Source organism: Dipodomys merriami, unplaced genomic scaffold, assembly GCF_024711535.1.
Source record: "Dipodomys merriami isolate MVZ:Mamm:240054 unplaced genomic scaffold, mDipMer1.0.p SCAF_1440, whole genome shotgun sequence".
In the NCBI taxonomy this organism is placed as follows: domain Eukaryota; kingdom Metazoa; phylum Chordata; class Mammalia; order Rodentia; family Heteromyidae; genus Dipodomys; species Dipodomys merriami.
Genome location: NW_027202761.1, coordinates 112,009 through 132,207, shown reverse-complemented (window position 1 = coordinate 132,207; position 20,199 = coordinate 112,009). Strand labels below are relative to the sequence as shown.

Here is a 20,199-nt window from a genome sequence, read left to right as displayed (position 1 = left end):
TAAACAGAAACACTGTATTTAATCTTCCCTTAACTGATTCTATCTCCCAATTCAAAAAGATAGCAATCTAGATAGAACTGTTTTATATATTTTATCTAATAGCTTTATCTAACAGCAGCAGGAGGGTAAGACAGGAAAATGCATCAATAGACCATTTGCTGTTGTAAAAATCATAGAGTGTATACAAATTAAGATGACTACATCAGCACAAGATGGATGATACAGTTGTATGGAATCACTGTAGTATATATGGTCTGTCATTGACCAAAACATACAGCACATGATTTCTTTTTTTGGGGGGGAGGGGGCAGGGGGGTCCGGTTGTGGGGCCTGAACTCAGGGCCGCTGTCCCTTAGCTCTTCAGCTCAAGGCTAGCGCTCTACCACTTGAGCCACAGTGCCACTTCCAGCTTTTTTCTTTTTGCTTATGTGATGCTGAGGAATCGAACCCAGGGCCTCATGCATGCAAGGCAAGTGTTCCACCACTGAGCCACCTTCCCAGCCCAGCACATGACTTCTTTACATACATTCATAGTAAGCTAAGAAAGCAGTTATTTCACCTAAACTATATATTATAAAATAGTCAATTTCAGCCATATATGGTGACTTATACCTGTAATCCTAGTTAATTATGAGGGCAAAATCAGGAGGATCACAATTCAAGCAAAAAAGTTTTTGGAACTCAGTCTCAATAAAAGGTAGGCATGGTGGTACATGTCTGTCATCTTAGCTACATGGAAAGTATAAATAGAAGGATGACATTATGTGAAAGAGAGAAATACTTTGATTAGTATATAATATGCTGATAGCATATTAGTGCAGAACCAGCACAAGACTGGGTATAATCTACAGTACTACAAAAACTAACCAATAAACAATTGCAAAATGTAATTGTGTGTGCATGCGTGCGTGTGTGTGCGTGTGTGTGTGTGCGTGTGCGCGTGTGTGTGTGTGTGTGTGTGTGTGCGCGTGTGCGCACATGCGTGTGTGTGTTTATGTTTATGTTTATACTGATACTGGGGCTTGAATTTGGGGCCTCACAGTCTTGCTTAGCTTTTCACTTGAGGCTGGTTCTCTACCACTTGAGACACACACCTCCACTCCCAGCTTTCTGCTTATTAGTTGGAGATGAGTCTCTCAGATCTGTCTACCCAGGCTGGCTTTAAACTGGAATCCTCAGATCTCAGAGTCCTGAGTAGCGAGGGTTACAGATATGAGCCACTGGTGCCCAGCTAAAATGTAAGTTTTAATTGTAAAATTTTTATACTTTTATGTGTACTAAGTATTTTTCTTAGAAAACTTGTGATCAAATTGCTGAATTAGACCAGGAAAAAAAAACAGATGTTAGTTTTCCTTTATATTATTAAAATCATCTCTAAGTAGTTATATAAAAGGATTTCAATTCAACATGTCAATTTATCAGTACAATGCATCTTAGTGGATGTTACCCTTCCTACATGTTTTTCCTAATTCCATAAGCAGACATAAAAAACACCCAGGATTAGAAAAGGAGATGCTAAGCCACAGTTCAGTCTGCCTGAGTGTCACTTACCTGAGGCCTTTTACCCTCCTTTAATTCTTAGAATAAAGTCTCATCTCTTAGCTGTGCTAGTTTTCTTCTACCTAAGCCATGTGCCAGCAGACTCATGAATACAATCCTAGCTACTCTAGAGGCTGAGATCTGGGGATAATGGTTCAAAGCCAGCAATGGCAGGAAAGGCTGTGAGATTCTTATCTCCCACTAATGACAAAAAAAAAAAAAAAGAAGTGGAGCTGTGGCTCAAGTGGTAAAATGTTATCCTTTAGCCCCAAAACTCAGGGGGACAGTGGCCAGGCCCTGAGTTTAAGCCCCAGGACCAGCACACAAAGTCTGCCTAGAGAGCTTATACTTATTTACCTAAGGTAGAACAGTATCAATCACTTAATCTAGACATTTGTAGACATTTGCTCAACAAGTATCATCCCATTTTCTTTATTCCTGTGAAAGTGATAGTTTATCCTTTAAGCACAATATATTCTTCAATTTTTTTATTACTGTATCTAAAATGGCCTGCCAAAATACCTTGGATTAACTTTTTTCTTTAAAATCCCTCCCCAGCGTACCAGTAATGTTCGTTCTACATTTTTCAAAGACTGTTTATATGAAGTATTTGATGACCTGGAGTCAAAGATGGAAGATTCTGGAAAACAGCTACTGCAGTCAGTTCTCCACTTGATGGAAAATGGGGCCCTAGTACTAACCACAAATTTTGATAATCTCTTGGAACTGTATGCAGCAGACCAGGGAAAACAGCTTGAGTCCCTTGACCTAACTGATGAGAAAAAGGTAAGAGCATAAAGCACTGTCTCCTCTTGAGCTAGTGGTTTGCATCTTCATCAGAAAAACTGCTTGTTATGTTGGTATTCATGTAGCATAAGAAAAGAGGTGTCCTTTCCTTGATTTTGTGGGTCTAGGTTTTTTTTTAAGATAAAATCAATGTACAATAAAGTGCACAGATCTTAAAAGTGTATCTGTGAGTTTTGACAGCTTCCCCTACTTTCAAAGGGGGAATTAGGGATTAGGGGAAGTTGTTTGGAATATAAGATCTCTTTAGCACTTGAGAGTATCAAATGGTATAATGTTTTCTAGAAACTATTTTATGATGGTTAGAAAAGCAAATTCTATACCGTATGACAGTTTTAAGGGTTGAGATTGGTCTTCAGTGGAAATAGCAGCAGACTTCTCTTTTTTTTGTCGGTTGTGGGGCTTGAACTCTGGGCTTGGGCGAGGTCCCTGTGCTCTTCAGCTCAAGGCGAGCCCTCTACCACTTGAGCCACAGTGCCACTTCCAGTAGCAGACTTTTCTTTTCTTTTTTTTTTTTAAATTTATGAATAATTTTTATTTATTTATTTTTAATTGTATTTTATTTTATTTGAGAACATACTGTACAGAGGGGCTACAATTACATGGGCAGGATAATGCATACATTTCTTACCAAGCATTGCAGCCTCCTCCTTTGTTTACCCTTAACTTCCCTTCCCCGCCTCCCCCCTCCCCCCACCCAATTTTACCCCCCTCCCCCTACCCAATTATACCCCCCTCCCCCCCCACACCGACATTGTAAAGCTGGTTTTGACATGACATTTTGTACTTCTCATTGTTGCAACAGGTCCACCTGAATCCTTAAACGACTTGTTTGTCCCCATCTCCTCCACATGTTATACTGACATCAAATATAGTGAAAGCGGGGGTTACACTGTGGGGGAGGGACATACAAAGCAACAAAGAAATAATCTTATAAATGCGTTAGAAACACATGCATGAAAGAAACGAAAACATTAAAATACATATTTAAGGGTTCATTTTCCTAACATCACATTATCTGACCTTTTCCGCTTGACTCATACCTATACTAGATATCAGTAGCAGACTTTTCTAAAGGTAGTCTGTGCCATACCTAAGCCATCTACCAAAATCCTGATGTTTTTATTTGTCAGCTGTTCAAGATGAATTCTTAATTTTTATTCTCGACTTTGTTTTCAACCTGCTTTTTCTGTCCATCTTGGTACACAGCTAAATAGTCTGAGTAGATCAGTGATTCACCCATTGACATTCATTGCCATAGTCCTGCCTCTGCCAGAATAGTACCTAAAATATCCATCTGTGGTTTTGTTGGCAAGGAAGCCAGGTTTTTTGTTTTTGTTTTTGTTTGGGGTCTGGTCATGGGGCCTAAACTCTGGGCCTGGGCGCTGACCCTCAGCTCTTCAGCTCAAGGCTAGCGCTCTACCACTTGAGCCACAGTGCCACTTCCGGCTTTTTTTTCTGCTTATGTGGTGCTGAGGAATCGAACCCAGGGCCTCAACACTGAGCCACCTTTCCAGCCCAGAAGCCAGGTTTTTTTTTGTTTTTGTTTTTGTTTGTTTGTTTTTTGTCAGTTGTGGGGCTTGAGCTCTAGGCTTGGGCACTTTCCTGGAGCTCTTCAGCTCAAGGCTAGCACACTAACACTTGAGCCACAGCGCCACTTCTAGCCTTTTCTGTTTATGTGGTGCTGAGGAATTAAACCCAGGGCCTCGTGTGTGCGAGGCAATCACTCTACTGCTGAGCCACCTTCCCAGCCCCAGAAGCCAGGTATTTTTGTGGGTTTTTTTTTCAGGGGGTGAGGAGGGGAGAAAGAGGGGTTATATTAGGGCTGGGGCTTAAGCTCAGGGCCTAGGCATTGTCCCTTAGCTTTTGTTGCTTAAGGCAAGCATTCTACTGCGTGAGCCACTGCTCTACTTCCTACTTTTTGGTCATTAATTAGACTGAGTCTCATGGACTTTCCTGCTTGGTGCTGGCTTTGAACCATAATCCTCAGATCTCAGCTCTGGAGTAGCTAGGATTATAGGCATGAGCCATCAGTTCCTGGCTATGGAAGCCAGGTTTTAAAGGGGAGTTCAATTTAGAGAAATGGTGCCATGAAGACTTTTCAAGCTACTCCCTCATCCTCTCATAAATCTCAAGTATTGTCTCCCTGGAGAAACCCTCTGGCCATCCTCTTCAAGTTGGACTTCACTTTTTGGTCCATTCACGTATCTACTTCCTTCAAAGCACTTAGTACTAGCAGGTTTTACCTTGGATGTTCATCTGCTTGCTGACTTTTTTTTGGTCGGTCATGGGGCTTGAACTCTGGGCCTCGGCTGAAGAGCCACAGTGTTACTTCTGGCCTTTTCTGAGTAGTGTATTGGAGATAAGAGTCTCTCAATGTCAGTCTGCTTTCTTTTCTGTCTCAGACAGTACTTAGGACATTGTGGATGCTCAGTAAATATTTCTTGAATTTTAATAAGTGATTGCACAAAATTCAAAACTTAGTAACCATTTCTGATAAGAATCAAATCAAATCTTCATGGCATCAGAAGCTAATATAGGCCTTTCTACAGCTAAGGAAATCCTTCTCATTTCCAGAATTTGCTTTGTATTTGTGGCCCACATTAGGAACAGTGTCCCAGTCATTTGCTAAAGCCATTGATTGGTTCTTAGACCACGGCTTATTAGTACTCAAACTTTAATATGGAAGTATACATCACTCAATTTTTACTTCATAGTGAAACAGGCCCTTGGAAAGAGGATGTGGCTTTCTCTGCTGACCAGCTGTCATTTATAACTGCTCCATACTTTCTAATATGGTGATGTTATCTCCTTGTTTTGCCATCATCCCAGTATTGTCCTGCTGCCCACTATTGCCCTCTCCACATATTGTCATCACAAGATTCATCAAGGGACCAAACTTCCATACTGGTCTTTGAACAAATCTCCCACTATTTAATTTCAGTGATTTTTTTTTGTTTTTATTTCAAGATGGTGAGCTTTGCTCATGATCTTTACTCTGTGTGTGTGTGTGTGTGTGTGTGTGTGTGTGTGTGTGTGTGTGTGTGTGTGTGTGTGTGTGTGTGTGTGTGTGTGTGTGTGTGTGTGTGTGTGTGTGTGTGTGTGTGTGTGTGTGTGTGTGTGTGTGTGTGTGTGTGTGTCTTTTTCTGTGCTAGCCCTGGGGCTTGAACTCAGGGCCTGGGCACTGTCCCTGAGCTTCTTTGGCTCAAGGCTAGCACTCTACCACTTGAGCCACAGTGCTACTTCTGCCCTTTTCTGAGTAGCTTATTAGAGATAAGAGTCTCACGGACTTTCCTGCCCAGGCTGGCTTTGAGCCACACTCCTCAGATCTTAACCTCTTGAGTAGATAGGATTTCAGGTGTGAGCCACCAGCACCTCGCTGGTCTCTACTTTTCTTGGCTGCTTTTTTATACTCAATGCCTTATTTCTCAAGAATGTCCTAAGCCTAAATTTATACTGTCTCCCAAAATGGAGCTGTAAAATCTAGGTGACTGTTGTAACACTGTCATCTAATGGTTGTTCCTCATTAGTAGCCTTTTAGGTTCCTCAGAGGTATCTGTGATTTTTTTCAGTCTCTTCTATTGCTGTACAAGAAAATCTTCTGAAACTTCAGAGCTTATTAAAGTAACAAACATTTCTCTGGCTCTGACCCTTGAAGAAGTGAGTTAATAAGCGGAGCTCAGCAGCCCAGCTGACCAATTTCTCAGCTGTTGTGTGGCATATTCACATGGGTTAGATTGCCTGGTGGCTGGTCTGGGGCTGCTTGATAGAAACTAAGCTTCTCTGTCTAGATGCAGGTGGCAGGCTGGGCAGACAGCTTTCTAGCAGGCAAGCCGAGGCTTCTTCACATAATAGCCTGGTTCCAAAAGCAGCAAAGAGGAAAAAGAACTCACTGAACCAACACTCTTCAAGGTTCTCTTTGTGTCCTGTTTGCTAATGTCCTTTGGCTAGAGTAAGCCATGTGACTAGCCTGGAGTCACTGTGAAAAGTAAAATGGCGCAGAAGCCTGGAGCCATCACTGAAGCAGTCATCCAGAGCTGCTCATATTTACAATCACAGGGCCTCTGTTACTCTGATGACAAACTAATTTCTAGTTGTTACTTTCAAAGGATAAATTGTCCAAGTTGCTGCTGTCACTCCTGACAGTCATACCTGAAGGGAAACTTAAGCCACAACAGGTGTGGTATTCTTGTCCTTTGATGTGAACTGGAGAGTTGGCCTCAGCCTCTTGCCGGTTGTGATCTAAAGTAGATACTCACCCTGCCATCCTGTTTGAATTGTGTGTGTGTGTTTGTGTTGTGCAGGTCTTGGAGTGGGCTCAGGAGAAGCGGAAGCTGAGTGTGTTACACATCCATGGTGTCTACACCAACCCTAGTGGCATTGTCCTCCATCCAGCTGGATATCAGAATGTGCTCAGGAACACTGAAGTTATGGTGAGTGGTGCTGAGCTGGCTGGGGTTGGGATTCTTTCCTGAAGGCATCTCTGAATGTATGAGAGGTCTTCAAGGAGAATATTATATTTTGTTATCCAGAAACTGGAAAGTCATGGTGATACACTGCTGGAATCAAAGGCAAGAGGATCACAAGGTCAAGACCAGCCTGAGCTATGTAGTGAATTTCAGGCCAGCCTAGGCTCTTAGCCTGTGGATATGTATGCCACCCAAGGAAATGCAGAACTTTCCTGCAGGTGTCAGGCCACAGGGCTCCATTTATCCTTGAGGAATGATGAGCAGATGGTACTCCATCACTGCCACCATGTTCATAGATGAAAAGTACATTGCGACCCTTTTTTTTTTTTTTTTGGTGGGTCATGGGGCTTGAACTCTGGTCACTATCCCTCAGCTCTTCAGCTCAGGTGAGCACTCTACCACTTAAGCCACAGCACCACTTCTGGTTTCCTGAGTGGTTTATTGGAGATAAGAGTCCTCACAGACCTTCCTGCCTGTGCTGGCTTTGAACTGCAATCCTCAGATCTCATCCTTCTGAGTAGCTAGGATTAAAGGTGTGAGCCAAGTAACTCCCTGCCCAAAACAATTTAGGAAGCTTTTTCAAACCAGTACTAAAGTATATATGCTAAAGAGATTTCATACAAGTAGCATTGACTTACATTGAATAACTAGACCTATTTACACTTACCTGCTCAGTGAAAATAACTGAAAACTAAATTAGCTAGGGTGATTCAGTGGAGGTTTTCTGGACCGTAGAGGCTTTTTTACCTACAGCTGGCACACTGCCACTTGAGCCACATCTCCATTTCTGGCTTTTTGATAATTAATTGAAAATAAGTGTTTTCTCAGTGCTGGTGTCTCACACCTGTATCCTACTACTCAGGAGGCTTAGATCAGAAGGAAGTAGTTCAGGGGCTGGGAAGGTGGCTCAATGGTAGAGCGTTTGCCTTGTATGCCTGAGGCCCTGGGTTCGATTCCTCAGCACCACATAAGCAAAAAGAAAAAAGCCAGAAGTGGCGCTGTGGCTCAAGTGGTAGAGCGCTAGCCTTAAGCTGAGGGACAGTGCCCAGGCCCAGAGTACAGGCCCCACGACCAGACCCAAAAAAAAAAAAGAAGGAAGTGGTTCGAAGCAAGCCTGTGAGACTCTTATCTCCAATAGACTACCAAAAATGTTGGAAGTGGAGCTATGGCTCAAGTAGTAGAGTGCTGACCTTGAGCAAAAGAAGCTCAGTAGTATCACCCAGGCCCTGAGTTCAAACTCCAGGACTGGCATTAGGGAAAAAAAATAAAGTGTCTCTTGGATTTAGGTGTCTAGGATGGCTTTGAACCTCAATTTTCAGATTATCAGCCTCCTGAGTAGCTAGGATTATGGCGTAAGTCTCTGGCACCCAACTCATCCTCCTTAGTAGTTAGGATTACAGGCATGAGCCACCTGCGTCATGCTGTACTTGCTTAAATCTTGGTTAACTGGGTATCATACTCTACTAAATGTAGCAATTATAGACAGTTTTTGTTTCAGGAAGAAAATTTTGTCTGTCTTCAATGTCATTAATACGTTGTTTCTTTTCCTTGAAGAGAGAGATTCAGAAGCTTTATGAAAACAAGTCTTTTCTTTTCCTGGGTTGTGGCTGGACTGTGGATGACACCACTTTCCAGGCCCTCTTCCTGGAGGCTGTCAAGCATAAATCTGACTTAGAACATTTCATGCTGGTTCGGAGAGGAGATGTTGATGAGTTCAAGAAACTTCGAGAAAACATGCTGGATAAGGGGATTAAGGTCATCTCCTATGGAAATGACTACGCTGATCTTCCAGAATATTTCAAGCGGCTGACAAGTGAGATTTCCACAAGGGGTAGATCAGGTAAGATGTACTGAGGAGTCGGAGAACAGCAGCCCTCTGTCTTTTAGTGTAAAACCATTCCCAAATGAGGAGTGTAGCCAGGCATCGGTGGCTTGCACATGTAATCCTAGCTATGGAGGCGGCTGAGATATGAGGATCACAGTTCTAAGCCAGCCCAGCAGGAAAGTTTGTGAGACTCTTACCTCTAATTAAGCACCAAAAAAGCCAGAAGTGGAGCTATGGGTCAAGTGGTAGGATGCTAGCCTTGAAAAAAGAAGCTCAGGGACAGCGCCCAGGGCCTGAATTCAAGACTGGTTAGGGATGCCACTTCTCTCAAGCTTCTGACAGTGAAGAGCAAGAGTGATGTAAGGTTCGTCACTAATGGTCATTGCAAACTCCCAATAACCCTAAAATGCAGACTTTTTCATACCAGCCTGATTGGGGGAACACTTTAAAAAAAAAAAAAACAACTCACAGTTGCCAGGCACCAGTGGCCAACACCTGTAATCCTAGCTATTCAAGAGGCTGAGATTTGATGATTGCAGATCAAACACCAGCCTGGGCAGAAAAGTCTGTGAGACTCTTATCTCCAGTTAATAGTCAAAAATCTAGAAGTGGAGCTGGCTCAAGTGCTAGAGCCCTAGTCTTTAGCACAAAAGCTCAGGGCTAGCGCCCAGGCCCCGAGTTCAAGTCACAAGACCAACAAACATACACAAAAAAAACTCACACTAAGCTGTGTGTGACATGCACCTAGAGACCCAGCTTACTGAGGAAGCTGGGCTTGGAACATGGCTTGATGCAGGAGCTCCAGACCAGCCTGGGCAACACTGCAGGACTGAGGCTCAAAAAACAAACTTAAATGGAATAAAGCCCCAGCTGTAGGGAATGGATATTCTGACTCACCTACCCAGTTCTAAAGAAATTCTGCTGCTGTTGAACATAGAATATCATTGAAAAACTTAATATTTTTATTGTCAGTCTGATCACATCTTAGGGGGCCTATTGAAAGTTATTTCACATCTAAAGCTTAGACAATAAATTCTCAGGTTTCTTTTTTGAATAAGATAGATGGCTTTAAGTAGGATTCTCTTCTAGTAAAAAATTCCCCAACTACATGGCTGTGCTTTGGAGGGACCGCACTCCTGACCGCCCTCATGTAACTGAACACTGCAGACTGTCTGCCCTTCCACTCACTTAAGAGACTTGTAGTTGAGACGAATATTTTGGGCAGTCTCTTATGAAAACTATTTCTGAGCTTGCTCAGGTAAACTTCTGTTGTCCTTCAGGGTTCCAGACTCTTCTGAGGTTTGCCACACTTTACATATTCTGTCTTCATTAAACCAGATACATCCAAGCTCTGCATATTTTGATCTCGATTCTGACATTTTCTGCCCAGGAAAGATGCTACGATTTAAAACAACAAAATCCCTCTTGTCAACTGCTCTCTTGCATTTAATCTTAATACAAATATGAATGCTGTAGAATGGAACAGATCTGATATTAGCTCTATAAACTTCCTATCAAAGTGGCCTTGCTCAAAATCATTAAGGCAGGGGCTGGGAAAGTGGCTCAGTGGTAGAGTGCTTGCCTTGCATGCATGAGGCCCTGGGTTCAATTCCTCAGCACCACATAAGCAGAAAAAGCTGGAAGTGGCACTGTGGCTCAAGTGGTAGAGCGCTAGCCTTGAGCTGAAGAGCTGAGGGACATCGCCTAGGCCCAGAGTTCAGGTCCCACGACTGGCAAAAAAAAAAAAAAATCATTAAGGCATCTGTACTTCTTCAGATAAGGATTTTCATTATGACCAAAGAGTTTGTTAGAAGGTTCAGTCACAGACCAGGAGTGTTGGCTCACTCCTGTAGTCCCACTTACTCAGGAGGCAGAGATGAATTTTAGTTCAAGGATAGCCCAGGCAAAACTAGTGAGACCTCACCTCAACCAGTAAGTCAAGTGTAGGTGGTAGACACCTATGATCCCAGTTATCTAGAATATGGTCTGAGACTGGCATAGGCAAAAAACAAGAGACCCTACCAAAAACAGGAAGCAAAAAGGTTAAAGGTAAAGTACTTACCTATCAAGCATGTGGTTCTGATCTCAAAACACAGTAACACCAAAAAGAAAGAATGGAGGGGGAAGAAAAAAAAAAAACAAGGCAGCTGTGTTTGTAATCTTTCATCCTTGATGGTTTCAAATCTCTGGAGTTACATACTGAGAAAAGGTGTTTAAAGTTGGTTTATTTTTAATTTTTTTGGCAGTAGTAGGATTTGAACTCAGGGCCTTAATGCTTGTTAGGACTGTTTGTTTCATTTGAGCTACATCCCCCAAGCCCTTTCCTACTTAGGTTATTTTTCTGATAGGGTTTTGTTAGTGTTTTTTGTTTTGCCGGAGGACAGCTTTGGATTGAGATCTGCTTCTACCCACGGTACCCCAAGTAGATGGGATTACAGGCCAGTGCCCCAGACCTGGCCTGGAAGATTTGAGGTTTCTTTTTTTTTTTTTCCAGGATTTTTTAAATTATCTTTAAGTGGTTCCCATTCTACAAAACAGTGTATGAGTACAAGGTGTCTGACAACATTGTCACCCATCACTCCTAACCCATCCCTTCTCACTTTTTTTTAAAATTGAGATTAGGTGATTACATAAATTTCACATAGTTCACAGTATTGTGGAATAGTGATACTTAAAGTCACAAACACATTTTAACCTTCACAAGGCACATTGTCATTATCATGGTCTATATGGTTTGTGAATGTTATGAGCTTTGACAATACAAATTATCTTTTCCACATTAGGCGATGTTTACATTTCTTTCTTTTTGCTTAGTGTAAGCTGTTCCCTCTTTCCCTCTCATTCCTCCCTTCCCATTGCTGTCTTTGGGTTGCTTAGTTCTTTTTCTTGTATGTCCAGTGCAGCTAATGGGCCGGGGTTTCTTTTCTAATGAAGTAGTAAACCATACATTTTTCTACATTAGTGAAGCATTCATAACTTTTTTTTTTTTTTGAAGAGGAGCTCGAACTCAGTACGTGAACGCTGTCCCTGGGCTCTTTTGCTCAGGGCTAGTGCTCTTATCTACCCCTCGAGCCACAACTCTACTTCTGTCTTTTTAAGTGATTAACTAGAGATAAGTGTCTCCAACTTTCCTGCTGGACTGGTTCCAAATTGTGATCCTCAGATCTCAGCTTTCTAAGTAACTAGGATTAGTTTTTTCCTACAGAGTTGTCTGTCCCAGCGTTAGCTGATAGAATTTTTTGCAATTGTACAAGTATCTCATAGTCTTTACTGCTCAGCACAGGAGCCACAGGCCACATATTCCTAATGAGCACTTGAAATGCAGCTAGTATAATTGAGGAGCAGAATAATTGAAAGCCAAATAGCTATAAATGGCAAGCGATGCCCTATCACAGCAATAACCTAATCCATTTTCTGGAGTTATATGCTACTTTTCACTCTTCTTGATTGAATTTGCTCACTTATTCCCATCCCTGACTAGAGGCATTTTTTTGCTTTGTGTTTTTATTCTACACAGTAAAATCTATCCGGTGACAACAGACATATTAAAATGTTTTACTTATGTGCAATCTTGCTGGGCTAATGGCCTCATGAGGCTGAGACTGTAAAACCATTAAGGTCAAGCCCAACCTAGGAACTTTAAGATGCATCTCAGTAAAATAAAAACAAAAACCTCAAGCATTCTGAGTACAATAAAACTCTTACTGATTCTGTTGTTTAATGTGACAATCTGAAGACTGTTTACTCTTCTATCTCATCTGTGTCATTCCTAAATGTCACTCTAGTCATACCCTGTGCTCTTGGCTCTCTTAGCCTAATATCTGATGCATTCTGTGTTTAGCAGGGATGGTGAGAGAAGGCCAGCTAAATGGTTCATCTGCAGCACACAGTGAAATCAGAGGTATGCATTTCCTCTTCTACTTTTACCAGTCTGTCGGCAGTTCTCCTGAACATTTAAGACTATAGGGCATGACCTAATTACCTCTCCTCCCTACTAAGCCCATATCCCTGTCAAGTCTTTTCCAAGACTCCGAAGGGTAGGAGTATAGATTCTCAGCATTAAATACATAAAGCTGTTTTGTGACGCTCCATTTTCATTCTCCGCCTTTTCTATCTTTCCACAGGCTGTAGTACATGAGCAGCTAGGCATCATCATTAAACCGTGCTGTAAGGTCCTCCTGTGGACAGTGTTTAACCTGCAAATGTCCAAGAACCCAACACAGCTCCCAGGAAGCACCAATACCCAGAGGCTGAAGTTTGGGGGTAGGATGGGGGGGAAGGGTTTCACCTTTAACATCATGCCAGCTGGTTCTCTGCTGCCTGGTTCAATTCAAGAATACATACGTGACATCAAGACCCAATGCAGTTCCCACTCACCCCCAGGCTGGACATGCGTGTGTATACCACAGACCAATGTGATGCCTCCAGGCTACACTGCAGCTTCTGCAGGAAGGACTTGGGGAGCTGGAAGTCATGGCGTCAAGCAGTCTCTTGTTGCAGTTTTGTACTCGGTTTTTCATTAAGCTTAATGGCTTTTTTAAAACATGACTTGAAGTTCTAGTTTTCTAGATCTTTTACAGTGTACAGTATTTTACATAACTGAGCTGTATTAAAAGCTTGTTCATTTACTTGCCAGGGCCCTGGCTCTACTTTGAGAGTCACTGTAGAAAAACAAAACAAAAACAAAACTCCTAACTTGTATCAAGGTATTAAGAAGCTTATTTTTTTTAATAACTCAAATTTGGTAAGTTGTGTGTTAAAACCTTGAGGTGGGATGTTCTCATTTGCATGACAGTCAATGCCCTACTACTCTTCAAAGCATTCTTCAGTTTCTGCTTTGGTGCTCTTTTGACTACAAATAAGCCCCAGAACTATATGGCTGGTGTGACTTAGATTTTAGGTGAGTCCTGTATAAAATAACTTCCAAGACCTTGGAGGCAGTTTACTTATGAAATTTATTTTCTCATATAAATTATGTATTTCTCTGGGCAGACAGCCTTCACCTTATTGCACTAATAGCACATCTGTAATACCAAGCTACAGGACAAGAGGTTTGTATTCTTCAACATAGCACTTGTCTACCAGGTAGCACTTGTCTACCAGGCACTGTAGGAGAGAGGGCTGAGGAAAAGCCAGGACCCACTCAGGAGGCTAAGGGTGGGGCAGGGAGGTGGATAATGGCTGCCCTTCTGACAGTTAGCTTTCTCCCAGGAAGGGGAACATGCAAAGCTTACATCTGGGTCCTGGGAGGGGGAAGAGTGGGAAGGCTAAGCCCAATGCAATTGCAGCTTGGTTCCCGTTGTTTCCAAGGGAAGCAGGGACTCGCCTTTCACTTACGTGTAACAAACTTGGGCCTAGCTGATGCTCTAGGAAACAATAGGGTAGGGGCATCGTTGGATTTTGAATTAGCAGCAATTAAGAACAGGCCACACTGGCACAGTGAGGTGGGCATCATCTTGGCACCAGTGACCTGAATGATGTGTACCCTAGGGAAAGGTGCCACTCAACACCCAGAGCTGGCTCTGGAAGAGTCTTTTAACCTAATGTAGCTGGGACTTCAAACTGCTCCTTAGTTCAGATGCTCTCTGGCCACTGTAATTAGCAAAGCTCTGGGTACTGGGTCTTCTGAACATTGGTCAAAGCTATAATGAGGCTGAGTCTGAAGGCAGAGTGAAGGGAGCGCCTGAGCAGGAGTAGGGTGAGTGGGCAGTAACTGTAACATGATTAGGCCCTCCGTGCAGGTGGAGGCTGGACTCAACAGGGAGTGGGAGGAGCTTTAAAGCCCTGCAGCTCCCATTACTCTGCCGTAGTACTACACTGAAGACAAGTTGCTCACATACTCTAAAGCACATTCTTGATACGGGAACAAGGACTTGGGGGAAGCGGCGATTTGGTATTAGGCAAGAGCCACATTAAGCCTTCATGAGGGCAGCCACCACAGCCTTGGCATTAAGACTGCGTAGGTCACAGTAGGTCTGGCCAGTGCCCACAAAGACGATGGGTTTGCTTGTGATGTAAGTCATAGAAATAGCAGCTCCCACCTGAAGTGGAGAAAGGGGATAACCAATCAGTTGAAGCCTCCTTGTAGATCCCATCTCCCTAACAGCAAACTGTAGAGACCACCTATCCCCAAGGCCTCAAAGCCCATCCTTCTGTCTCGCTGTCCGGCACCATCCACATTTACCTTGTCATCAATGGTGTCAAATTTGGTAAGTACAATGCCATCAATGAGCCGAGGAGTTTGAGCCATGGAATGGTCAGCCAGTGCTCTGTTGAACTTGACCTGAGAGGAAAAAAAAGATGATGTAAGTACAAGGACTACTGACTTGCCAGAGTTTATGCTGTCAGAGGAACTAGGCCTGAGCCCTCACCAGCTGGTCCACGGCTTCGTTGCCAACTAAGGCCTCCCCCACAAACAGCACCAAGTCAGGTGTATTGACGGTAATGAGTTTTGCCAGGGCAGTCATCAGGGGGGCATTGTCTTGCATGCGGCCAGCTGTGTCCACCAGCACCACGTCAAAGCCTTGGTTACGTGCTAAAGAGGAAAGAAAAAAGTCAATCCCAAAATACCCAACTGTCCCTGATGCTCACTGCCAGCCTCTGAAGAAATCCCCATCTGGCTAAGTGAAAAGCCCGTCTGTTTACTACTTAGTCTCTGGATTCAGTTACAAGGTAATATGAGGAAAAACCTGCCCTATTCTTGGCCACCACCAAAAACATTTAGGGAAAGCACAGAAGTAGGATAAAGGTGACTCAATTCCTATCTCTGGTTAGGATATATTTGCTTGTAACCATACAAACTACATGGAAGCAGAGCATGACAAGTAACTAATTCTGACTTTAGTAGTCCAAGTCTGATCCTCTGCAAATTCCAAGGAGGCAAAAGGCCCACAAGCCTCCACACTGCTCAGGGACTGTACCAAAGGCAATGGCTTCCATGGCGATGCCAGCAGCGTCCTTGCCATAGCCCTTTTCAAACAACTGCACCATGGTGCGGCCACCATGCTTCTCTGGGGGGTGCAGGGCAGTCAGACGCCGGGTGTGGGTACGTAGCTGCTCCACAGCCCCAGCACGAAATGTATCACAGGCAGCAATGAGGACACTGAAGCCATTCTCTAACAGCCAGAAGGAAATCTGAAAGAGTTAAGAAAAAACAATGACCTGGAACCAGGGCTCGTGAGACATGGAAAGTGAAGGCATACCAGTGGCAGGTTGGAAATGGCACTGACCTTGGCAAGATTAGTAGACTTCCCTACTCCATTCACACCACAGAAGGTGACAACGTAAGGGCGCCGGCGACGCTGGGCATCCATGATATCCCGGAGCATGTCTACACGACGCTGTGGCTGCAAGATCTGCACCAGGGACTCCTGTAGAGCTTGCTTGACTGTGGAAGTCACCGCTGCAAAGGGAGGTGAAATGAACACAGCCATGAAGCCTAGGAATGTGCTCAAAATCCTCCACACCTTTCAGACTAAGGGAACTACAACTAAGAATCCAAACCTACTGTTTTAAGCACTTTATTTTGTTACTACAAAGCTGATGTACAACTGGTTTACAGTTATATAAGTCAGGTAAAGAATACATTTCTTTGTCACCCCTTCCATACCCCTCCCTCCCCTCCAGATTTTCCCTCCTGTCTCCACCCACAAGTTGTATAGTTCATTTTCAACATAGTATCTAGTGAGTACTACTGCTGTATTTATCCTTTGTCCCTCCATTTCTGTGCCCCCCACCCAGTCCTCCAAAAGACAGATAAACAATGACAAAAACAATGAAAACAGCAACTAGGAAAAAACCTTGTTTCCATTTCCTGGAGTTGATAAATCTATTTTTTATAATCAAAGGCATATAGGTATTGAGCCTTTGTGTTCCTCTCCTAAAAATATCCTCCTTTGGTCTCACTGTGTGAATGCCCTGAGTTCTATATAATTTACCATGTTCCAAGTGTATGTTAAACCTAGTTTTTGCATATGAGAGAAAACATGAGCTGTTTGTCTCTCTGGCCTTGGCTTACCTCACTTAACATGATTTATTCTAGCTCCACTTCTAAGTACTTTGTAAAATACTAATTCATCTGCCTAATAACCCCTAAAATCTTGGTTATATAATAGAGGTGTAGAAATAAAGGGATCAGCCAAGTCATGTGACCAAAAAGAATGATGGTCTCTATGAGTGACCTCTTTACACATAAGCACATTTTGGCTGATGGAGATACTTACTGCTGAATGTCCCCATCACCTTCCCTTCCAGCTTGTTGGCAACAGAATCACAGAGCTGGACAGCAATATCTGCAGCCACATTCTTAGCTGACAAGAAAGGAACAAGTATGAGTTCTAAGTCAAAGCAACTGATTCTTACCATACAGCTAAGAAACAAGGTCCTGCTTCCCATACCAATACGAGAGCCCAGTCATCAGAACTTACCAATGAGATGATCACGCATCTTGTCCAGCACAGATTCCATGTCTTCACGACTCAAGCTCTTAGAACCCACAAGGCCCTTCAGCATCCCAAACATGCCACCCAGAGTCCCCTTGGTAGAACTGCAGGCACAGAAGACCACAAATACACATAAAGTCAGCAGACAGGAGTTAGGAATTCTGCAGCCACAGACACCACTTCTGGAAAGCCCTATACCTAGGTTTGGTGGAGTTTGGGGCGGCCCCTTCATCATCCGAGCTGCTGCAATCCAGATCCTGAAGCTGCCCGCCAGGCCCAGTCCCTCGAATCTATAGGACAAGTGGGAGAGATGGCTATAGGAACATTACTGGCTCTGAGTAAAAGGCCTTGAAGAAATCTAGGTTGTTATACTTCTAAGTCTCTACTTTTCCCAATTTCCAATTACCAGTGACCTTCCCTTTTCCCCTTGTTGGCTCTTACCAAGTTGATATCCTCAGACAGAGCAGCCTCTGGGGTTCCATTGGTGGTAGGAGTACTATAATCCAAGACTTCCTTGTTAGCACTACCACAAAGTTCCCACACTCGGGGTGCTTTTTTGCCCTTTTCCTTTGGAGCATCTGACTTTGTGGACTTGCTAAAATGCACCACAGGACAGAGAGTTATAATGGAGAAATCAAAAAGAAAGTAAGTCAGAAACAGCTCCCTGAGCCCCAAAACTAGTGAAAGCTAGAATGCTCACCTGGATTTGTCAAGACCCCTCCCATGCTTCTGAATGAACTCTTCCCTCTTCCTGCGGATCAGCTCCTCTTTGGAAAGTTCTCCATTCTCAGGCCCCACTGGGAGACCTGACTTTTCTGCAGGAGCTGCTTTGCTGGTAGCCAAAGGACCATCAGAACCTGTTAGGAGAAATCTCACTGAAGGAAAAAAAGACCAAATCCCAACCAACTAGACAAATGGCTACACTTCTCCAATTTCAGAAGAAAACATGGGTCAAACATCTTGGGGTTCACAAGTCCTGGGGACGATAAAGTGGTGAGCAGCAGGGTCAAAGAGAAGGAAGTCCTTAATGCTATGTTAACACCTTTTATGCCCCAGCACATCCAAGTAGTTCTAACACACCTTCCTTTTTGGACCCTTTTTTTTTGCTGTTCTTTGCTTTTTCTTTGGGCTTTTCCCCCCGTGTTTCAATCATAGATCTCACAGGTTTCTTGGCCTTTTCAGAGTCTTCAAATTTCTTCATGGTAGTAGGAGCACGGATCTTACTGCTCTCCTCCGCTTCACTAAAGACAAAAAATAGTTTGCTACCATGCAAGAAGAAAGGTCCCATATACCAAAAGGACAATCAGAACTGGGCAGCAAATAAGAAGTGGCTTTACTATTTTTCACCTTTTTTTTTTTTTTTTTTGGCAAGTGCTGGGTTTTGAACTCAGGGCCTGGGTGTCTATCACTCTACCACTTGAGCCATAACTCCACTTCCAGCTTTTTGGTGGTTAATTGAAGATAAGAGTATCATGGACTTCACTGCTCTGGCTGGCTGTGATCCTCAGATCTCAGCCTCCTGAGTAGCTGGGGTTACAACAGGCATGAGCCACCAACAACTGGCTCACTTTACTACTCTTGAACCACCTTCAGGAAGGGAGCTCTCAGGAAGAGAGTTCATCAAATCATGGAAATCAATTTTGTAGAGGGAAGGTCTCTCACCGAAGGAGTCGCAGGAAGTCATTTTGAAAATCAAAAGTGCCATTCAATAGACTTAAGGCACTTTGTTGTTGAATCTCTGTGCGGTACTTGTCCCGAAACAGCCTGTGCACATCATCTATCAACTTGTCTACATATGTCAGTGTTAGGATCTTCTGAAAACCAACCTGTTTAGAGAAGGAAACAGAGCCAACAGATCTGCTTACATGTCAGCCTACAATGGAGGAAAGCCAACTCAACTTAGTCCTCCAGAGATAGGCTCAGCCACCTGGCAGGTTTCCCTGTCTCAAGAGGCAGCCAAGCTCTCTGCCTGGCTCAGAAGTTCTTCCTTTGCCCATACCACCTTCCTAGCATTCTCTGCCTCTTCACCTATGTAGTGCAATTACCAGCATTTTTAATCATTCGTTCTAGATCACTGTCCCTCTAACCCCTACTTACCACAAACACCAGCTCAAACTGATTGTCCAATTTATACTTGAGTGTGAGGGCCTCATGAGTAAAGGAGTTATTACCTCCTCGTTCCTGAAAAAAAAAAAAAGAAAATCTGTCTCAGTGTTCAGGTCATTCCCAAATGTCCCAGACATGAGCCATTCAAGGATAATTACCTTTGGGAAAGTACTGAACACTCCCTACAAGAAGATGCTAGGGCATTTCTCTCTAGCCTTCCACCAGCAAGAAAGAATGACTACACAAATGAAGGAAAGGGGAAAAGTTGAAAATCAAGACACCGTGGGAACTGGAAGGGAAACAAATCAGTACATACATATCGGATCTACTAGCATCTGGATACTATTTAGTTTCTTCAAGGGGTCTTTCCAACCATCTCGGCCTCGAAACAACAACCCAAAAAGATCAAGCTGGGGCTGGGGAGAGAAGGAAAAGTCCCCACAGACGCCGAAATCCGACTAGACTCCCAAGATGCCAAGTGGGGGTGAGGGGGTGAGGGAGGAGGCGACGCAAAGTTGCGGGACTGTCTGATGAGGGAGGAAGAAAGTCGATTATCCCTGAAAGGGGGAGCAGGGTGATTAGTCCAAGGAGGACCATGGACCGGGTAGGGGAAGGATAAAAAAAAAAAAAGGCTCGGAGTTCCGATCCCGCGGGGGTGGTACCTGCAGCAGCACGGAACGAATCAACGCGTTAACGGGCCCGGTGCATGAGTCGCTCACGCCCTGGAAGCACCAGAGCACGAGTCCGCCCTTGGAGAAGATGGTGAAGAAGTCGAGCATGGCGGCAGCGGGAGAGGAGTTGGGGCTGGCGCCGCCGGGGACTGGAGCCGCGATCGCCGCCGCTTCCTGCTGCGCCAAGCTCGAGACACGTCACACCGGCGGCCCCGGAAACCGGCGCAGCCGCACTTCCGCTCCCAGCCGCCGGGTTCCCTCACCGCCCCCTGTGCACCGGGGACGCGCAAGAATGACGTACACGACCAGCAGACCAATCACGGATGTGGGCGTTTCTGGGCGGA

At 44.0% G+C, this 20,199-nt stretch overlaps 2 protein-coding genes across 7 annotated transcripts in view; one reads left to right on the top strand and one right to left on the bottom strand.

The window, feature by feature from the left end:
- LOC138826590 (protein FAM118B) overlaps nucleotides 1–13,472 on the top strand; it is a 38,461-nt gene extending 24,989 nt beyond the window's left edge. For 5 of the 6 annotated variants that reach the window (XM_070021831.1, XM_070021834.1, XM_070021829.1 and 2 more), the window contains exons 4-8: nucleotides 2,098–2,325; nucleotides 6,648–6,776; nucleotides 8,367–8,652; nucleotides 12,479–12,538; nucleotides 12,762–13,472. In XM_070021831.1, coding sequence (XP_069877932.1) covers nucleotides 2,098–2,325; nucleotides 6,648–6,776; nucleotides 8,367–8,652; nucleotides 12,479–12,538; nucleotides 12,762–12,775 — 717 coding nt within the window. In that variant the 3' untranslated portion in view covers nucleotides 12,776–13,472. The remainder of the gene's footprint in view (nucleotides 1–2,097; nucleotides 2,326–6,647; nucleotides 6,777–8,366; nucleotides 8,653–12,478; nucleotides 12,539–12,761) is intronic. The other variant, XM_070021830.1, reaches the window with a different exon arrangement.
- A 101-nt stretch (nucleotides 13,473–13,573) lies between these two features.
- Nucleotides 13,574–20,068, bottom strand: LOC138826589 (signal recognition particle receptor subunit alpha). The gene is made up of 14 exons (XM_070021828.1): nucleotides 19,847–20,068; nucleotides 19,176–19,259; nucleotides 18,741–18,904; nucleotides 18,159–18,319; nucleotides 17,779–17,935; nucleotides 17,520–17,673; nucleotides 17,277–17,368; nucleotides 17,064–17,182; nucleotides 16,860–16,946; nucleotides 15,867–16,039; nucleotides 15,558–15,771; nucleotides 15,009–15,172; nucleotides 14,822–14,920; nucleotides 13,574–14,678 (listed from the first exon to the last, which is right to left on the bottom strand). The coding sequence occupies exons 1-14, from the start codon at nucleotides 19,961–19,963 to the stop codon at nucleotides 14,550–14,552; spliced, it is 1,914 nt and encodes a 637-aa protein (XP_069877929.1). The 5' UTR covers nucleotides 19,964–20,068; the 3' UTR covers nucleotides 13,574–14,549.
- Between the last annotated feature and the right edge of the window lie 131 nt (nucleotides 20,069–20,199).